This window comes from Galeopterus variegatus, unplaced genomic scaffold (assembly GCF_000696425.1).
Source record: "Galeopterus variegatus unplaced genomic scaffold, G_variegatus-3.0.2 Scaffold4872, whole genome shotgun sequence".
Taxonomy (NCBI): Eukaryota; Metazoa; Chordata; class Mammalia; order Dermoptera; family Cynocephalidae; genus Galeopterus; species Galeopterus variegatus.
In genome coordinates this window covers 17,515-37,640 of record NW_007730983.1, presented here as the reverse complement: position 1 = coordinate 37,640, position 20,126 = coordinate 17,515, and the positions used below count along the sequence as shown (strand labels likewise).

At 38.3% G+C, this 20,126-nt stretch overlaps 1 protein-coding gene across 1 annotated transcript; it reads left to right on the top strand.

Moving 5' to 3' along the window:
- Positions 1–1,888: 1,888 nt before the first annotated feature.
- SNRPD1 (small nuclear ribonucleoprotein D1 polypeptide 16kDa) lies at positions 1,889–14,731 on the top strand. Its single transcript, XM_008588516.1, has 4 exons — positions 1,889–2,059; positions 8,171–8,247; positions 11,887–12,078; positions 14,528–14,731. Exons 1-4 carry the CDS (start codon positions 2,046–2,048, stop codon positions 14,602–14,604), a joined length of 360 nt encoding a protein of 119 aa, XP_008586738.1. The 5' UTR covers positions 1,889–2,045; the 3' UTR covers positions 14,605–14,731.
- Positions 14,732–20,126: the final 5,395 nt, after the last annotated feature.

Below are 20,126 nucleotides of genomic sequence, written 5' to 3'. Positions count from 1 at the left end.
ATTGAATGTAAAAAAGTCTGGAGAGTACCACCCTGAATGTACCTGATCTCATCTGATCTCACAAAAGTATGGAGTGGAGAGTGAGCTTGTTGAGTTGCAAAAACTCAGATATTCCTGTACTATTGAGGTGGAAGGATATGGATCAGGAGGTGGCAGAGCCCAAAGTAGAAAAGGCCTTGAGGATAATAGTGAGGAGTACCCTGTGCCTGGTACTGGAGACACAGCCGTGAAAAAGGTACACGGGGTCTCCTTCCTAATGGAGCATTCATTCTAATGGGGAGGCATTCAGTTATTTCACAAATATTCATTGAGGGTACATTATGTGTAAGGCATTATCCTAGATGCCGGCGGTACGGCAGTGTACAGAACAGATAAAGTACCCTGCTTTCAGACAGTATACATTTTCATGTCAGGCAGTAAATAAGTAAATAAATAAATGCTAAGAAGGAAACAAATACAGTAATAAACAAAACAGCACTATCCAATCAAACTTTCTGTGAGAATGGAAATATTCTACATCTGCAATGTTCAAAAAGGGTAGCCAATGCCTCATATGGCTATTGAGTACTTGAAACGTGATTATTGCAACAGAGAAACTGAATTTTTAATTTTATTTAATTTAAATTTAAATAGCCATATCCAGGCATTATTTTTCATCTAGGGCTCATTCATATTATCATAGGTTTTGTTTTTTTTTAAACTCTGTCCAGAGACTGGTTCTTCCTGTTCTAAGCAAGTTCCCAAGACCTCCAGGGGTTACTACTTCTCCATTCACATGTAAAGGGAAGGTCTGATTGAATCAACTTAGATCCAAAGCCCACTGTGTACAGGTAATAGAATGTGATCATTGGAGTAAAGGGTAGAGTCAGCTTCCTTACGACTACTTGGATCACCAGAAGAATATTATGAACTTTTGGAAAGAAAGGGGAATAGATTTTGAGAAGGCAGCATACAAAATGTCCATTACAGCCTTGCTACTCAAATTGTGTTCCATGGACTAGGGGCATCTTCATCAATTGGAGTCTTGTTAGAAATGCAGAATTTTAGGCCCCATGACAACTGAATCAGAATTTTCATTTTAAAGTTTCCCAAATGAGTCTTATGCACATTAAAGTTTGATGAGCATTGCCTTACCAAGAGTTCTGGTGATCGGGGATGAAGTCCAGACTAGAGATACAAATTAAAGCCATGGTTTTAGAGGAGATCCAAAGGCTAAAGAGAAAGTATGCGTAAAGAGACTACAATCTTAAGCACATGGAATGGCTCCATAGAGAAGGATGAGCCAACTAAGGAGAACTAGAAAGAGGAGTTAGTGGGATAGGAAGAAAGCCAGGTGTGCCTGGCATCCTGGAAGCCAAGGGAGGAAGGTGTTTCAAAAGGGGAGTACTTGTGTTAAATGTTGCTGAGATGTTGAGTAAAATGAAGACAGAGAAGTGTGTCTTGGAGATCAGAATTTAAAGTGAAAATAATCAGCAAATTTGTGTTTTTTTCTTCAGGTACATTGAGTACCAGTGTCTTCAAAAAGTTCGTGGAAGGATTGGTATTACCTTTTAACTCAATTTTTCCACGAACTTTTCGAAGTACCCTCCTAATGCTAAGGTTTCTGGTGTTGGAACAGAATTAGCATAATCCTTTGGGCTTCTCTCAGAAATTCTCTTCGTTCACTGGGAAACTTATATTCGGTGCTTTCACGCACCGTGCCCTGCTATGCCAAAGCGTGATGGCGACAGGTCTAATAATGGATTTAATCTCTTCAAATCTCCCTCTTGCAGGAAATTTCGTCGTAGACCAGCCCTGGACGCCTTCAGCAGTAGCAAGGCACACCTCCAGCCGCCAGGGGCCGCAGTCGCGGTCCTCGCGGCCGGAAAAGAGCACGGTCCTGCGCGGCCTCGGCGCTTCCGCCGTCCGTGTGCAGCACCCTGCGCGCCCTTTACGTCCGGAACCCGGCGACTAGGCGTTTCCGGCCATTCATACTCTCGGTTGGTCGGTTCTCATTGTTAGGATTTTGTGCGCTATCGGACCGAAAGGCTGACGGCGCCGCTAGGATGAAGCTCGTGAGGTGAGGAGGCGACCTAGCGGGGTGGGGACTGGGAGGGGAGGGTTTGGGCCGGGGTCCGCAGGCTGCGCTGCCCCAGTTCCTGGAGGCGGGAAAGCCGCGTGCGCGCGGCCTGCTAACAACCTCCGGCGCCCGCCGCTCCCCCCATCTTGGCGGCGCCGCGGGAGCTCTTGCTTGGGCTTCAGCCTGGGTCGCGCGGATTCCGCGTGTCTTCCAAGAGGTGGACGTGAGGCCGAGCCGTTTCAGCGCCTGGCGTACAAGCTCGCTCTTTCGGTTAGCACCGGTCTTCATTTGGTGTGGATCTCTAGTCTCATTTAAACTCACGCAGCTTCTCAGTACTCTTTGTATCAAGAAATAATGAAACTTCTGGCTTCATAAGTTTATTATTTTACTTATCTTACTTTTTGATACTCTCTAGACTTATAGTATATGATTCTACCTACATTTCCCTTAGGAAAAATTTCCCAATATGGGGCAGAAGTCGTAATTGTGGCTTATTACAAGATAGTAGCTATTTCTCCTGTTTTGTTTCTGTGACTGGATTCTGTCGGTCAGTTGAACTTACTAAAGGTTTGTTTACTGATCTGAGTAATTAATTCCAAACTACCTGCGAACAGATTTGGTTTTGGTGTTTTTCCTTGAGGCATTAGGGCACAGGTTTCTGATAACTAAGCCAAGTGCGTTGGTGGTATAGGGTGATCATAGCTGCCTTCTAATAACTAAGCCAGCAATTATAAATATTTAGCTAGTTTCTTTCTTGTTGAGTCAAGGATTGTCATTGTTGACCAAACAATTACTGGGCACCTGTTATGCTGTGCGCTGCGAATGGGATTTTTAAAAAGGCAGAGTCGCTTCCTTTTTGGAGATTTCTGTTTAGTGGTGAAGATAGGTAGATAACTAACAGTATGTTCGAAATAGCATATAACACTTCAGTATTATATTCGGGTGATAGTTTGTAGAGAAGGCGTTTAAAGTTAACTTTTAGTTCTCCGCCCACCCCCTACCCCCCACCCCACCCAAAGATGACCGGTAAGGGGATCTTAACCCTTGACTTGGTGTTGTCAGCACCACGCTCTCCCAAGTGAGCTAACCGGCCATCCCTATATAGGATCCGAACCCTTGGCCTTGGTGTTATCAGCACCACGCTCTCCCAAGTGAGCCACGGGCCGGCCCAACTTTTAATTCATTTTTAATTGAACTATATCTTTGGATAAGAATCTCAGAATTTAAAGTACATTTTTGCAATTTCTCCATACCTGCTAGTCTTGATTTTATTTACGGGTAAATTTTATGTAATATACTTTGGATTCATTTTGTCTCATTTAAAGATATTCCATGTACAGAATTTTCCTGTGGTTTTTAATGGCTGTACTGAATCCCATTCTTAGGTACAGTATAGAAACAAAATTTCTTCTTACTGGAGAATATTTTGCCTCAAGTAAATGGTTGTTTGACTAACTAGTTTGAATTTTCAGTGCACTTATTTCTGTACCTCAGTTAGTGGCACTATCATCCTTATCCTTACTGTCATCTTAACCAAAAAACCTGGAAGGCAAGCTTGACTTCTTAACTTTGGATATATTCTTGACATCTGATAAATTGCCAGGTTTGCCAATTTTACCTACCTGATAAAAGTATCTCATTTTCCAGTTCTGTTTGGGTTTCGAGTTCAAAAAGTGTGAGTTTGAATACTGAAAGACACCATGTTATCTGAATATTTGATATCTGAGTGTCAGTAAGTAGAAATTCAGTAGTGAAGGATTCACCAGAAGACAGTTTGAATGTTTGGTTCCTAGGCTCAGATGGAGTTGGGGGGCGACTGTCTATTTGTCCTGCCCACAGCAACCTCCTGTCCATTCCAGTCACCACCACTGAGATTCAGGCTCTTTTTTTTTTTTTCACCCATGGTTTTTTATTTCCCCTTTTGAGGTAAATATTTTATACAGTGAAATGCAGTGTATATTTCCCAGTATTGAAAAATTTATACACATGTTTAACCCAAATTCCTGTCAAGATGTATAACATTACCAGAACCTCAAAGTTTCCTCAAGCCCTTCCCAGGTAACTGCTCTCTGGCTGCATACGCCCATTTTAGAGTGTGTGTAGAGCTGTCTCCTTAGGGTTTTAATTTGCATTTTCCTAGTGACTAATGATGTTGCACACTTTCAAAACCTGCTTAGTGGCAGTTTGTATATCTTCTTTTGTGAAGTGTCTTTTCAGATCTTTTGTTTATTTTTATTTATTTATTTTTATTTTTTTGGTGGTGGCCAGTATGAGGATCCAGAGTTGTACTTTCCTTATATGTCCTGGATACCATCCTTTGTCAGATACATTTTCTCCCAGTTTGTGGTTGCCTGTTCATTTCCTTAATAGTGTTTCTTAATGAGCATAAGTTTATTTTGAGGAAATCTTAATTTATCAGCTTTTCCTTTTATTATTCTAACTCTCTATGTGCTGTCAGAGAAACGTTTGTCTACCCTCAAATCATGGAGTTATTGTCCTATGTTTCTTCTAAAAGCTTTATTTATTTATTTATTTATTTTCTTTCTTTCCACTTTTGCAGGGGCGGGGAGGTGGTCTGGCAGTATGGGGAACCCATGACATTGGTGTTACAACACCATGTGCTAACCAAGTGAGCTAATGAGCCAGCCCTAAAAGCTGTATAATTTTAACTTTTGTTGGTCTGTGATCCACTGTGAATTAATTTTGGTAAATGGTGTGAGTTAGAGGTCCAGGTTCACTTTTTCTATATGGATTTCCAGTTATTACAGCATCTTTTTGTTGAAGACTCTGCTTTACACATTAGCCTGCTTTGGCACTTTTGTAGAAAATCAACCCTATAAATGCCAGTCTATTTCTGGGCTCTCTATTCTGTTTCATTGACCTGTTGTTCCTTATGTCTTGATTACTGTAGCTTTAGCCTGTATACTGCTTTAGTTACCTAATTTGTCTTCCTAAAGATTGTACTTCTGTCTCTAAAATCTTTCTGAACGTCTGCCCTAGGTTCTCTTTGAAATGTGAATATCACCCTGACACTCTACTTCATTGATGAAAACTTTTCAGTAGTCCTCCTTGATTAATTCTTTAACAGAGCTTGGGGCTTTTCATGAAAGGAACCTACCTAACTCCTTCTTACTCATATTTTTGAAGTTAATATTCCACTGGTATTATCTATATGTGCTCTACCTTGTGCTGTTTCTTTCCACTATGTCTTTGCCTTTGTCTCTTGCTGCATATTTCCAACTTCAAACTTCTCAACCAAGATCTGACTCCCTTCTTTCCATGCTACATTATATTCCTGGTAAAAACCTGTCTGTATCTCCATTACATTCTACAATTTACAGTTATTTTGACATATCTTTTATGTATCTTAACTTCCTACTAGACTTTGAGCTCCTTGAGGGCCTACCCTAGTCTTACTCATTTTTAATCCTCATTAGCAAGCCCAGCGATCACTTATCAAAGAAATATCCTTGATATCTTGCTGAAATGTGTTTTGATTTTTCAGAGACCTTTTTTGCTTACTTTCTGGTTTTCCTTTTACAGGTTGAGTATACCTTATCTTAAATGCTTGGGACCAGAAGTGTTTCCACTTTTGGATTTTTAAAAATTTTGGAATATTTGCAGAATATATATTGGTTGAGCATTTCCTTTGAACGTCATGTTGGTACTCAAAAAGTTCGGATTTTGAAGCATTTCAGATTTCAGATATTTGGATTAGGGATGCTCGATCTACCCTTTCATATGGCAAATTGCCTGATTACTAAAGTATTTTGTTTTTACCTTAATCCTGCCTACTTCCAAAAATGATCTGAAGAACCTTTAGAGCAAGAGTTATTACTGAGTGGGACAGTTATAATAAAAGATAAAAACAAAAACTTGGTAATGGAAGGAAACCATTAGTTCAGAATTCTGCACTAAGATAGGTGTAATTGATTATTAAATTTAGAGCTGTATTAAATAATTCTTATGTGGTGAAATAAAAGTGCTAGCCAATTCATTGAGAGAAACTTTTTCTTGACATGTATGAAAAGAGATTCAACACATAGATCTTTTTAATTTTTAAAGTTTGGGGCTTGCTATATCCCAGACCACGTAATTTCCTCTTTTGTGATGGTTGCCTATACCATTAAAAAATAGTGGTGTTTTAAGGTTGGCTTCCCTTTAATCATTGAAACATTTTAGCCAACATTATTCAATGCCTGTTACAATCCAGGATTACATACAGAGGTTATGAGCCTTGCCCTCAACAGTAGTCTAGTGGGGGAGAAGAAATGGTACTACATAATACCATTTAGTATGATAGATGCGATGGCAGAGTCTACAAAGTACATAGAAATTTAGTATGAACTGCATATTAGATGATATTATGGAATTATTGTTCATTTTCTTGGATGTGATTATGGGGTTATGGTTATGTAGGAGAACTGTCCTCATTAGAAAATGAATGCTGGGGCTGGCCCGGTGGCGCACTGGAGAGTGCGCCGCTTGGGAGCGTGGCGGCGCTCCCGCCGAGGGTTCGGATCCCATGTGGAGACCGGTTCCCGCTCACTGGCTGAGCGCGGTGCGGGTTTAACACCAAGGGTTGCGATCTCGTTACCGGTCAGTAAAAAAAGACAAAAAGGAAAAAAAAAGAAAAAAGAAAATGAATGCTGAAGTGTCATAATGCCTTCAATTTACTTTCAGACGTTACCGGTCAGTAAAAAAAGACAAAAAGGAAAAAAAAAAGAAAAAAGAAAATGAATGCTGAAGTGTCATAATGCCTTCAATTTACTTTCAGAGGATATGGTGAAAGTGTAAATATGTGTAGAAAGAGGGAGAGGAGATTGGCAACATTTTAATAATTTGTGGATCCCTCAACTTTTCTTTCTCTGCAGTAGTTCATAATAAAAACACAGAAGGGAACAAAAGTCTAGATGAAGTGAGGAACAGATGGATTGTTTATTGTTTGTTTTTACATTATTATTATTGTTATTTACATTATTATTACTATTACTGTTATTGTTGTTTATACATTATTGAGGCAACTGGCTGTCCAGTTGGGAAAAATAATAAAGGTCGATTTTTACCTCACACTGCATAGAAGGGAGAATAATTCCAGGTGATTAAAACTAAATATGAAACTAGAGGAAAATAAGAGACTGTTTTACAATCTCTTGGGAAAGATGGGTTGGGAAACATCTTGCTAAGCAAATTTCGTACTTCAGAAGGACATTTAAAAACATAAAAATGAAAAAATGTTATGACTAAGCAAACCACAAACAAACTTGAATGACTGGCAAACTGGTAGAAAAGAAAAGAAAAACAACCTAATTGGAAATGTGTGAATAGGTAATTCACAGAAAAAATACAGTTTCTCATGTTCATAACAAGATATTCAATCTCACAAGTAATTAGGGAAAAACGAATTGCCCTTTTTTCTCCTATCAAATGGACAAAAATTTATACCATTGGTAACAACTAGTATTGGTGAGGGTTTGCATAAATGGGTTTGTATGTAATAGCAGAAATTGGAAACTAAGGTCCATCAGCAGAGGGATAATGAATTACGACATTTTCATATAGTGGAATACTATCCATCTCTTAGAAAGAATGTTTTTATATACTGACATGGAAGTATCTCCAATATAAACTGCTAAATGAGAACTACAAGTTATAGAAGTCGTTAAAGTATGGACCTGTTACAAATCTTATGTATACGCTCATGAATGCATATAAAATGACCTGGAAGAATATTCCCAAACACAGACGGGAGACTTTTATTTATATATGTACAATAAACATGTAATCTTTCACTACAAATTATAATTTTGTGTGTGGGGGGGGGGCTTATAATGAATCTAGGATCTTTATGTCTGGATATGAAGTTAAGATGTATAATAGGTTAGAGAATCAGAAACATCCAGGTGATTGTTAGTATTATTCTGCTCCTTTATAAATGTTGAGGGTATAATCCTGGGAATGCTGAAATTGTTATACAAATTATTAATAGGAATTGATGCAGATAGCACCTAGCAGATTTTCAGCATTTAGGAATTTCACCCTTTTAACTTAATAAGTATGATTTTTTAAAGTGTTAAAGGTGAAAATTTATGGTTTTATTCTTGTTTATAGATTTCTGATGAAATTGAGTCATGAAACTGTAACCATTGAATTGAAGAATGGAACACAGGTCCATGGAACAATCACAGGTATGGAGGTTGGACTGCATTTATAACACTTTTTTTTTTCCTCTTCCACCTGCGAAGCACAATTCTTTTTTGGTTGCTTAATGAACATTATTATAGTACAAATCCTCATTCTGTCTGAATTATTTAACTGAGCTTCTTACTTAAGCCTTACCTTAGGTACTTGTGCTACAGCCAAAATGAATTTCCCAGGTTATCCTGTTTTACTACTTTTATGCCTTGCTTGTGTGTTCCTCTGCCTGGAATGTTGCTTCTTTTAAAATACATTTTATAAGCTTTGTATTAGACTTTTGTGTTCCCAAGGCTGGCTGGTTAGCTCAGTTGGTTATAGAGCATAGTGCCGGTAACACTGAGGTCTGGGTTTCCATCCCTGCACTAGCCAGCAAAAAATAATAATAATAATTTTTTGTTCCCTATTAGATTGTAAACTCCCTGAGGGTAGAGGGTGGGGTTTCCATGTCTGATTATCTTGGGTAAAAAATATGTGGGAAAAGAGGGGGGTGGTTCAGGGAACCAAAATTTTACCTCACTAAGGCATTCACTGTCAGCATAACATTTTGGAATATTTTCTTATGTCTAAATCTTTGCTTTAATAATATTGTATACTTAATTTTATATTTATAGTCCACTGATTCTTCGCTCATAGTAGGTGTTCTAAACATTTGCAAAATTTCAAAAGAATTGATGAGCCAAATGAAAGAAAATGCTATCTGAACATGTTTGCACTCTCTGAAATATTTAAATTATAAATAACTTTTTAATATGTAGATCCAGAGTCTGAGTAAACCAAGGTAAATTTGAAGTATTAAACTGATATTATTTGTGGGTATGCTAGTACCTTGCAATACCAATTGTTGTGGAAGGAAATCAGTACAGTTATAAGGTTGTGATATGGTCTGTGACTGTATCTGAGGAAGTGTAATTGCTGTCCTATTAAAATTCTATAAACAGTGATTTATTCTGCTCTCTTCAGGGCACTGTGTTAGATGTTGTGGAGGAGCCAGAGTGGTGTTCTTGCCTTTTAGGAACTCAAAATCTAGTGATGGAAGACAGACATAAATAATGTGATTCAAGGTTTGCCTAACATAAAGTAGGCACTTAATAAATGGATGTCTCAGGGGAAAAGTTTCGGTAAACTGTGGGAGTAAAATCTAGTAAAAATCCAATTCTCTGTCCACTGACAACCACTGTTACAAGTTTCTTATATCTTATATGAATATATATAAATATGAATACATATTCTTTCAGTTTTCACATGGGGATAATCATATTATCTACCATAGGGATATTGAGGATTAAATTTAAATTACTTAGGGAGCCGGCCTGTGGCTTACTTGGGAGAGAGTGGTGCTGATAACACCAAGGTCACGGGTTCAGATCCCTATATGGGGATGGCCGGTTAGCTCACTTGGGAGAGCGTGGTGCTGACAACACCAAGTCAAGGGTTAAGATCCCCTGACCCCGGTCATCTTTTAAAAAATAATAATAAAATAAAATAAAATAAATTACTTAGGATGCAGTTCCTCAAACATGGAAAGACCTCATAGATCTTGTTTTTTCCCTCTCCCTACATGAATCAGTTTCCCTGTTTTAGTCTGGTTTCTGTTGCTGTAACAGAATACCTGAGACTGGTTAATTTATAAAGAGAGGAGTTTTATTTAGCTCACAGTTCTGGAGGCTGGGAAGTTCAAGATTGGGTGGCTGCATCTGGTGAGGGCCTCATAACATGGTGGATGGCGTCACATGGCAGGAGCATGAGCAAGACTAAGCATGTGCAAAAAAGACAGGGCACAAAGGAGGCTAACCTGCTCTGATGAAAACTAACTCAGTCTCTCCAGAAAGACATTAATCTAACTAAACTGCTTAATTACCTCTTAAAGGCCCCATTACTTCTCAATATCCCCACATTGGGGACCAAGCCTCAACGTGTATTTTGGTGGGGACAAACCATATTCAAACCATAGCATTCTGCCCATAGCCTCCCAAAACTCATGTTTTTCTCACTATGCAAATTAAAGTCATCATGTCCCAATAGCCCCAAAAGTCTCCACTCTTTCCACCATCCACTCAAAAACTCCAAAGTCTCATCTGAGACTGGGAGCAAACTCCTTTCAGCTGTGAGCCCATAAAATCAAAACAAGTTGTCTGTTTCCAAAGTTCAGTGGTGGGACAGGCATAGGATAATAGTCCCCAAGGAGTATCAAGATGTTTCAAGAGCATATTCACTTTAGGAAAGAAGAGGACTTTTTCCTTCTCTTACTGGGAGGAAGGAAGAGAGGATTAGTAACACTGAAAATTTTAGGTGGAATTTGGGAAAGTTAAGAGAATTCATGTTTTCTGACCTTAATGGTTTTTTTTTTTGTTTTTTTGGGTTTTTTTTCGGTGGCTAGCTGGTATAGGGATCAAACCCTGGACCTTGCTGTTGTCAGCACCACATCCTAGCCAACTGAGCTAATGGCCAGCCCCTCACCTTAACTTTCTAATGAAAGAAATTAAGTAGGTTTTTAATCATTCCCATTTGTTCATATGTAATTTGGTGAAGGTTCCAATAACCAGGTATTTCTGCTGTAATGCTGTATATTTGTCCTGAAAAACCTTGATTTGTATTTTGCAAAAATCTCATAATAAAAATAATGGCTAAATGGGAAAAATAGGTTGGGGCAGACCACTCAAAACATGTGCAACTAGGTATTAACAAAAATAGTAATAATCCTTTAAAAAAAAGCACAGTTAAGAAGGTATGTTAAATTCCTAGTAATAAGGAAAAATACTACAGTTAAGTATAGGACTTTAAAAAGAAAGGTGAAGATAGCTTGGTGGAATGGGGATTGTAAGGAAGTTACCAGGACAATGGGAAAATCATGTAATAAACAGCTGCCAAACCTAAGAGAGGAGGACAGTACAGAGGGCAATGGGCCTAAAGCATATGTAGTCAGAATACCTCTTGTGCATTCACTTCTGTAAGCATACCTAACTGTAAAAGATTGGCATACTGGGAAAAATCTCCATGAAAGAAAGATTGCTGATTTATACTGGCATTATCCCCATTTACAAGTTGCACATGTGCTAAATTGTGTCACTGTAGCAGAACACAAAGTACTCTTTTTTTTTTTTTTTGTCTTTTTTTGTCTTTTTCCGTGTCCGGCAACGGGATCGCAACCCTCGGCGTTGCTCCCGCGCCTCGCTCAGCCAGTGAGCGGGAACCGGCCCAAAATACTACAGTTAAGTATAGGACTTTAAACACAAAGGTGAAGATAGCTTGGTGGAATGGGGATTGTAAGGAAGTTACCAGGACAATGGGAAAATCATGTAATAAACAGCTGCCAAACCTAAGAGAGGAGGACAGTACAGAGGGCAATGGGCCTAAAGCATATGTAGTCAGAATACCTCTTGTGCATTCACTTCTGTAAGCATACCTAACTGTAAAAGATTGGCATACTGGGAAAAATCTCCATGAAGGAAAGATTGCTGATTTATACTGGCATTATCCCCATTTACAAGTTGCACATGTGCTAAATTGTGTCACTGTAGCAGAACACAAAGTACTCTTTTATAATACAATATTTACAGTCTTCATAGATAGTTAATTGGTTGCCTTCCTTATCATGCTAATAATTGCTCTTTTTTTTCCCCCTCCTTTAGGTGTAGATGTTAGCATGAATACACATCTTAAAGCTGTGAAAATGACCCTGAAGAACAGAGAACCTGTACAGCTGGAAACACTGAGTATTCGAGGAAATAACATTCGATATTTTATTCTACCAGACAGCTTACCTCTGGATACACTACTTGTGGATGTTGAACCTAAGGTGAAATCCAAGAAAAGGGAAGCCGGTGAGTTTGAAGGATTAAATGCTCTTGTGAATGGTTGTATTTATATCCTAATCTACTCAGAATATAAACATTTGTGAGCAACACAGGTTTTTTAGTTGTTTAAAATTCCCCGTGTTTGCCATGAGTGCTTATAGTATTTATTATAGCTCCTGGTGTTGCTGTTGAAAAGATTGCTGTCTTTCTTATCCAAAGGATTGGTATTTCTTGTTTCTTTGTGCATGGCCTAGTTCCCCAAACTCTCTTCTCTGGAAGATTGGAAATTTGCTCTTTATTCCTGGTGTTCTGAAATTCTAACATTTCCTTCCCACCGCCCCTTCCTTCCCCTCTCTTTTGTTTTTCTGGGTACTTGGTGAACTCTTACAATGTGGATATTCTTTACTATAACTTTGATAATTTCTTTCTTTTTGCTTGCTCTGTTTCTTCCTGTAATTCTTAAATAATCTGGCCTTCTGACTGAGCTTTTTTATTTTTCTCTCTCTTTGCCTTTTTGTTTTATTTTCTGAGCAATTTCTTTGACTATCTCTTCTAATCTAGCACATACTTAATTTTCAAGCCTCCTTGTTCTCTGATAATTTTTCATAGATCCTGTTCTTGTTTAATGCAATGTTTTCTTATCACTGGTTAGATGTTAATTAAAATTTTGCATTTTGAAGTTTTAATCTGTCCTTGGCATTATTTGTTTTCTCTGGTTTCTCTTTTTATTTGATCTTTTTATTTGGTCCTTTATGTTGAAGGCTTTACTTAAGTAACTTCAGTGTTGGCCATGTATTAGTATTTAATGAGGACACTATAAAGGGAAGTTCTGGGAAAGGAGGCTGTACTTCCAGTCTAGTGGGTCTCACTGTAGTGTTGAGAAGTGAGTTGGCTTCTTCACTGAGACCCAAAATTTCAGAATCTGGAAGTCTTTTCTAGAGCTGGTTTTCTCATGAAAAGATTCCAGTTGCCCACCTTGTGAGGCATATGTCTAGTAGCCAGCATTATAGGAGCAGGGCAGGAAAAAAGGGCTGGGTATTTTGTAGACGTGCATTTAATATTGTGACTTTGAGTCTTTTCTGCCCTCGTACCCATGGTAAGAAATATACTTTGCATCATGACCCACTCATATGTATAACTGAAACAAAAGTCTCATGAAGAATTAGTCATAATACATACAAATGCCCTTAAGTTCCCCCATTTGATTCTCTTTCATTAAAAAAAAAAAATTAGAAAAGCTACAACTCATAGCTTGAAAATGACTGATTTAACCCCACTCCTCCCCCGCAGCCCTGTGCCTCATATTGCTCTCTACTTTGCAAGTATTTTCAAATATGAGGCCTTTCTGCTTCAAAGTCCTTAGGTTTATCCTACCTTTTCTTTCCTACCTACCTGTTAGGGAAATAATGATTGGTTTTGCAAGGTGGGGAAAAGAACTGGCCAGTCTAACTGATTTCACATAAGATTGTCAACCATTTTTTTCTGTTTTCAACCTGCTTCCTTGTGTCATTTCACCCCTTGCTTCTAAGATCCTAAGTTTTTCAGAAGTTATTCTTCCTTTACTAAATGTTTACAGTTCATAATCTACATTCTGACTTAATAATTTGTTAAAATCTTTCATCTGTTGTGTTTTCTCTGGTTTTCTTTATCATTAAGGGTAAAAATTGTAAATACCGTTTTTATTCCTTTTCTATCATGAGTAGTATTTCAGAAGGAATTGGCGATAAGTATGGTCAATCTGCCTTGTTTTAACAGAAGTCCTAGACTTATTCTTTATTGCTTTGAATAGTAAGACTAGAATCAATGGGTAGAAATTTAGAATGTGACTAACTTCAGCTACATGGCAGGGTTTTCTAATATTCATTGCTGTCTGAAGATGAAATAAGTTTATTTGGGTGATGATTTTTTTGTCACTGTGATAGTCAACTAGAATTAGGATAACCAGGTGACAGAGACATTGCTATGTGGGTTAAAACACTAGATTATGATTGGGTCAAATGACTTTTAAGGTTCTGAAGAGTTATGAATTGTTATTTGATGTAATATATTTAAAAGTTCCTGCTTTGAATTAACTTGCTTAGGTTCTAGTCAGTAACCAAAAATCTGGCATAAAGTGTTCATGTTCTCTTTCATTGATATACTTCTTTCATCTTCATTTGCTTTTCATTTCATGGTGAATTTGAGAAATAGAAAAAATATTTTAAAACTTGACAAATTTCTCACTAAGTAAAGTGAAACAGATATTATAATAAAGAATCTCCTTAGGCCAGCAGTTCTTGGTTCTACATGATAATGTGTTGGGGGGCAGAAAGGTACTCAGGTCTAATACATTTGAGGAGAAAATCTGAGTTTACTATAGCTGTTAAGTAAGAAATATGAAGGGGGGGGAAGGTATGTGTGTAAATGCTGTTTGTGGTGGTCAAGTAACATTAGTGCAGAAGATAATTGAACTTGCTTTGTTTTTCTTTTCCTTCAGTTGCAGGAAGAGGCCGAGGCCGAGGTAGAGGAAGAGGACGTGGCCGTGGCCGAGGAAGAGGGGGTCCTAGGCGATAATGTCTCTCAGGATTACTGTTTCAGAGTGATAAGTGATTTGGGGTATTTTTTGTACAGGTTTTGTTTGTTTATGTCAGTTTTTAATAAACATAAATGTGGAATAGAGTTGTCTACTCACTACATCAAATTAAAGTTTTAGTAGTTTTCTGTATATTCATAAAAATTACCGCATGAGAGCTAAGCATTTCTACTGGGCAGTTTCATTCTTAGATGAGTAGGCTTTAATTTTTTGAACTAAAATTTTCCTTTTATGATGAATATATAGAGAATGTATACTTTTTTACTTCACATGTCATGAATATTGCTTTACTCTGACTCCATTGAATTAAGTTCTTTTCAGTATCCCCGAAATGTAAAATCATTATGGAATGGGATCTTAAATTCATTCTCCCTTCCTGAGTTTTGGAGGAGACTTAATTACTTGGTAAAAGGTGATAGCTGTCTTCTAAATGAGGAATCATTGATTTTGTTGTCATTGTTAATGTTTTTTGTTTTCATTTCTTTTGCTTTTTAATAGGTTCCCAATAGATTTTAGTTTTATATTCTCCTGAGTTGAAACTGTAGATAATGCTCACTGGATTGTCATTTGTGAGCAGTGTCGAAACCTCTTGTTAATGTGTAATGTACCTGTCAGTGGCTACTTTATCAAGTACCTTTACAAGGAGTCCTTTAAGAACAAAAGGGAAAATACCTACCTTGTTTGACAGCAAAATGTTTCTTTCCACTACTAAGGATTTTTCAAATAGTTTTAATGGGTTAAGCTTAGAGAACAATACTCTCACTGTATACAGTTCCTGGCAAAGCTTACTCTGCCATTCATTTACATGCTAGGGAAAAAAAACCTAACTTAGAGGATGTAGGGTACCTAAATCTGTATTTGTTTCATTATACATGTAGGTTTTTGTTATGTTTTTTAAATAAGAAGGAAATTTTCTGCAAAGATTGTTATCTTTTTAAAAAGTTGAGGCCCTGAGGGCGGGCCCGTGGCTCACTCGGGAGAGTGTGGTGCTGATAACACCAAGGCCCTGGGTTCGGATCCCATATAGGGATGACCAGTTAGCTCACTGGGTGAGCGTGGTGCTGACAACACCAAGTCAATGGTTAAGATCTCCTTACCGGTCATCTTTTTAAAAAAAAAGAGTTGAGGCCCCGAAGAGGGTTACATAAATTGAAAGATAGCAGCAATGTGTGTGTGGGGGGGTGTGTTTTAAAGAATTTACCATAAAACTTGTGAAATACGTATATTTTTAAGTATCTTGAATCATCAAGTAAATTCAAATACTTCCTAATTATCCCACAGGTGACTTGTTTCTTCTGTTGTTTATAAGTCATTGAGTGATCACATAGTAATTAGCTGTTTTATCACAAATTATCCAGCAGTGGTCAGACAATTTTATCACAAATTCTGTGATTCAAAAATGCGGGATAGGGCAGGCCCATGGCTCACTTGGGAGAGTGTGGTGCTGATAACACCAAGGCCACAGGTTCGGATCCTTATATAGGGATGGCCGGTTAGCTCACTCAGGAGAGCGTGGTGCTGACAACAACACCAAGTCAAGGGTTAAGATCCCCTTACCGGTCTTCTTTAAAAAAAAAAAAAAAAAATGGGGGATATATGAAATCTGTGATGATTAAGACAACTTCATATTAATAGTCTTTAAAAGTTAATATATTAAACTTGAACCAGCATGACAAGATAACAACCAATATGCAATTTTTCTCCATACCTTTTATAAATTAAGAAGCTAGTGGGGTTTGGATCACCATACTGGCTATCCACAAAAAAAAAAAAAAAAAAAAAAAAAAATGGGGGAATAAATATCTGGATCTCGTTCTTTTCCATTTTCTGATCTGTTAGTGCTCCTATTGGTTATACCAAGCAGAAAGCCGAAGGAAAGGGAACCTGGTCATGCAGCAGGGTAAAGAGGAGATTTGAAGGGGTCAGATAGAAAAGACCTGTGCAAGTAGTGAATAAATATAGTTGGCTCCTTCCCTTAAGGAGCTTATAGATTAAAAGAGAAGCGGGTGTTAAATTAAAATTGATAAATAATTGTGGATACTCCTATGAAAGAGTACAGTATTTCATAATTTGTGTGTATTAGCAACTTTTTTTTTTTTTTTTGTAACTGTTTGGTACAAGGATTGAACTGTGGACCATAGTGTTATCAGCACCATGCTCTAACCAACTGAGCTAAGTGGCCAGCCCGGCAGCTATTTTAAATCAAATGTCATAAACATAAAAGATTTTAACTATATGTGTTTTGGGGGGAGTTTTAATGTCTAGGATGTTTGCAGTGTGAAACCAGTTTAGTAACAGTTTATTTTTTTATTATTTAATTTTTTAAAAAGGTGACCGGTAAGGGGATCTTAACCCTTGACTTGGTGTTGTCAGTACCACACTCTCCCAAGTGAGCGAACCAGCCATCCCTATATAGGGATCCAAACCCATGGCCTTGGTGTTATCAGCACCACACTCTCCCAAGAGAGCCATGGGCCGGCCCTTAATAACAGTTTAAATGTAAGAATAAACCACAGTGGATACTAGATTGAGTTTATTCCCCTATAGGTCATCATTTCGTTTTTTTATGAAAGGGCCTAAGTTGTGTGAAGAAAAAGCTATTTGAGCTGATTACCATCATTAGCTGTAAAGGAAGTACAGCATGAATGTTAAACAGACTAGACTTTAACATGCTTCTCTTGACCCTCTCCCCCCCAAAAAAGGACATATAGGATCTTACTGCTGGTGCATTTTGCACATATCTGATATCATTTAAAGCTTGAGATTTCATACATGAAATTTAGTTTGTTTTTTTAAAGAAATTTATTATGAGTATAGATAGAAAACCTTAAGTGAAATAATAGCAAATCAAATTTCACAGTATCTTTTAATCTCTCATAATTGTATTGGGTTATGCAAGGATGGCTTAGTATTTTGAAATGTATTAATATAGTCAGCAATTAAAGAAAATTTGTGTGATCACCTGTAGTGGATGTCAGCAAGATATTTAATAACATGTAGCACTTGTTCCTGAAGAGCTAGCCTAGGAGAGACCTCTTTAACGTGAAGACTGTCTTTCATAAACCAATAAGAGACATTTTCATTTGATTCAGCTTACTGTCTCTGTGTATTTTATACCTAAAGTATTACATAATTTTTAAAGCTGTACTTGAACATTTGGCTAAAGGAAAATAAATATGTTAATCAAGTACTCTCACTCCAGCTACATTATCTCTGACAAAGAAGAAAATTTATCCATTCCTCACTTGATGGATAGACACTTGGATTATTTCCACTTTTTGACTATTATGAATAATACTGCTGTGAACATTCATGTGTAAGTTTCTGTTGAAGTATGTATTCAGTTCTCTTGACTACACTTAAAGTGGAATTGCTGGGTCATTATGGTAATTCTGTTTAATACTTTGAGAAACTGCTATACTGTTTTCCAAAGTGGCTGCACCTTTTAACATTTCCACCAGTAATGTATAAGGGTTCCCATTTCCACATTCTCACAAACACTTATTATTACCTGACATTTGGATATTATCCTTCATTGCCATAACAATAAGAAATGCAATATCCATGTTGTGCCAAGTTATTGGATAACTCAGTGGAGACTGGTCAGGAATATAGAACTGTAGGGGGAGCAGTTTGCTGAAAAGACTCAGGTCTAGACCAGAGTTTCTACCTACAGAGTCAGCTATTAAAACCTGAGCTGCACAAAAAGCCTTCTCCAGGGAATCAGCAGCAAAGCAACAATTTAGCTCAAGTACAGGGCTCAAGTGCTGGTCCCCACAAAAGGATCCCCCATTTTAGAAGTAAGCTAAGGACAACAAATTAGTTCCCATGAAGAGTTTAAGTAGTGGAAACAGTGAATAATCCAACACAGAACTGGAAGAAAAAACAATACCCACAGACCAGAGACAAAGTTTGATACTAACTAGTAAATGTCTCACTTCACCAAAGAATACCTATGAAACCTAGAAGGACTGGAAGCCACCTGGGCCCCCAAGCTAGGGAGCAGGGAGGGCCGGGAGCCTCAGCCATGGACCCCCAACACCCACAACCAGCCAAGTGACAACCACCCAGCTGCTGCAGGAGGCACCCCGGGCCCCCAAACCAGGAAGGTGAGGGGCTGAGGTCCTCAGCCATGCCCCCGACACCTGCACCTAACCCAGCAGCCACAGGAAGCGCCCTGGGCTCCTGAGCCAGGGCAGTGGGGTGCCAAGGGCTTTGGCCACACACCCCTGACCATTCAGCCTAGCAACTACCAAGCCACCACTGGAAACCCCCTGGTCTCCCCTGCAGGAATGAAGGGGGTGCCACAGGCCTCAACAATGCCCCCCACTTCCTTCTCCCACCCTATTTCCTTCCCCCTTCTCTCCTCCCACCCAACTGCTCTGCAACAACATCTTAGAATTTAAAAACAGATGGAGCTGGGGACTGACCCCTCCTGTAACCAGGCAAGGGGCACCCAAAAAATACTACTTCCTTATGGTGGTTCCACCACAGCTTCCACCACAGCTACCACAATAGCTATACTACCACAAAAGTGGCTAGATGCCACAACCACCATGCAGATGGCCCACCAGCCACTTAAGTGCATTGACACAAGGAGAGTCACCAGCAGAGACCAAAGAAAAGATGTCCTTCTCCACAAAGCCCATTCCAGAGTGATAGAAGAAGCATCTACTCTATGATAAGAGTGGGGGACCTGAATACAGCTCTTAGTACTGAACAGATCATCTTGGCAACAAATCAACAAAGTAACGGTTACTCTTTCAGAAGGAGAGAAGAAATCTAGGGTTATTAGAGTGGGGGTGAGGGGAGGAAGAGAGGGATGAGGAGAGATTGGGTAAGGGGCGTAAAGAATAAGTACGATTTTAATAATGTATGTGATGATAATATTGATTTGATCAACATACATCAATGTCGAACCCCCAAAATATGTATAATCAATTATGACTCAATAAAAAAGTGCAAAAAAAAAAAAAAAAGACTATAAAGCACCTACTACCTTTTGAGTTTGAATAACAATTTTTTTCTCCAAGAATATTGCTGCCTTTTAAAACATTACAATCTTGTATTAAAATTGCTATAATAAGATTGCATTTCCATTTGTACAATGTGAGGCTCAGGAGATTAAATGCCAGTTTTTACCTCAGTCTGCCCTAGGACTGCTAGTGACAAATATAGCACACTATGTTAGCCTATCCTTAGGAGAGGAGGTGAGAAACCATCCAATATCTCAATGACTGTTAATAGGGTTCCAGAAGGCTATATACTTTGGAAGCATCTATCAGCTTTTGTTCCACATCACTGCCACATCTTGTAATGATTGGCCCTTGTCAACTGGCTGTAGGGGAACAGCTGGTCTTGGAGGAGGAGAATTGCAAGGCTATGTTATTAGGGTTCTCCAGAGAGAACCAATAGGATATGTTTATTAATATATGAGGGGATTCATTGGGGGAATTGGTTCATGCGATTGTGAAGAGGAGTCCCACAATAGGCCATCTGCAAA

Bases quoted from the DNA above. Each gene is read 5' to 3' on its own strand.
- SNRPD1 (XM_008588516.1), top strand. The intron at 8,248-11,886 runs GTATGGAGGTTG...CCCCTCCTTTAG, and splicing joins GGTCCATGGAACAATCACAG to GTGTAGATGTTAGCATGAAT. The intron at 12,079-14,527 runs GTGAGTTTGAAG...CTTTTCCTTCAG, and splicing joins ATCCAAGAAAAGGGAAGCCG to TTGCAGGAAGAGGCCGAGGC.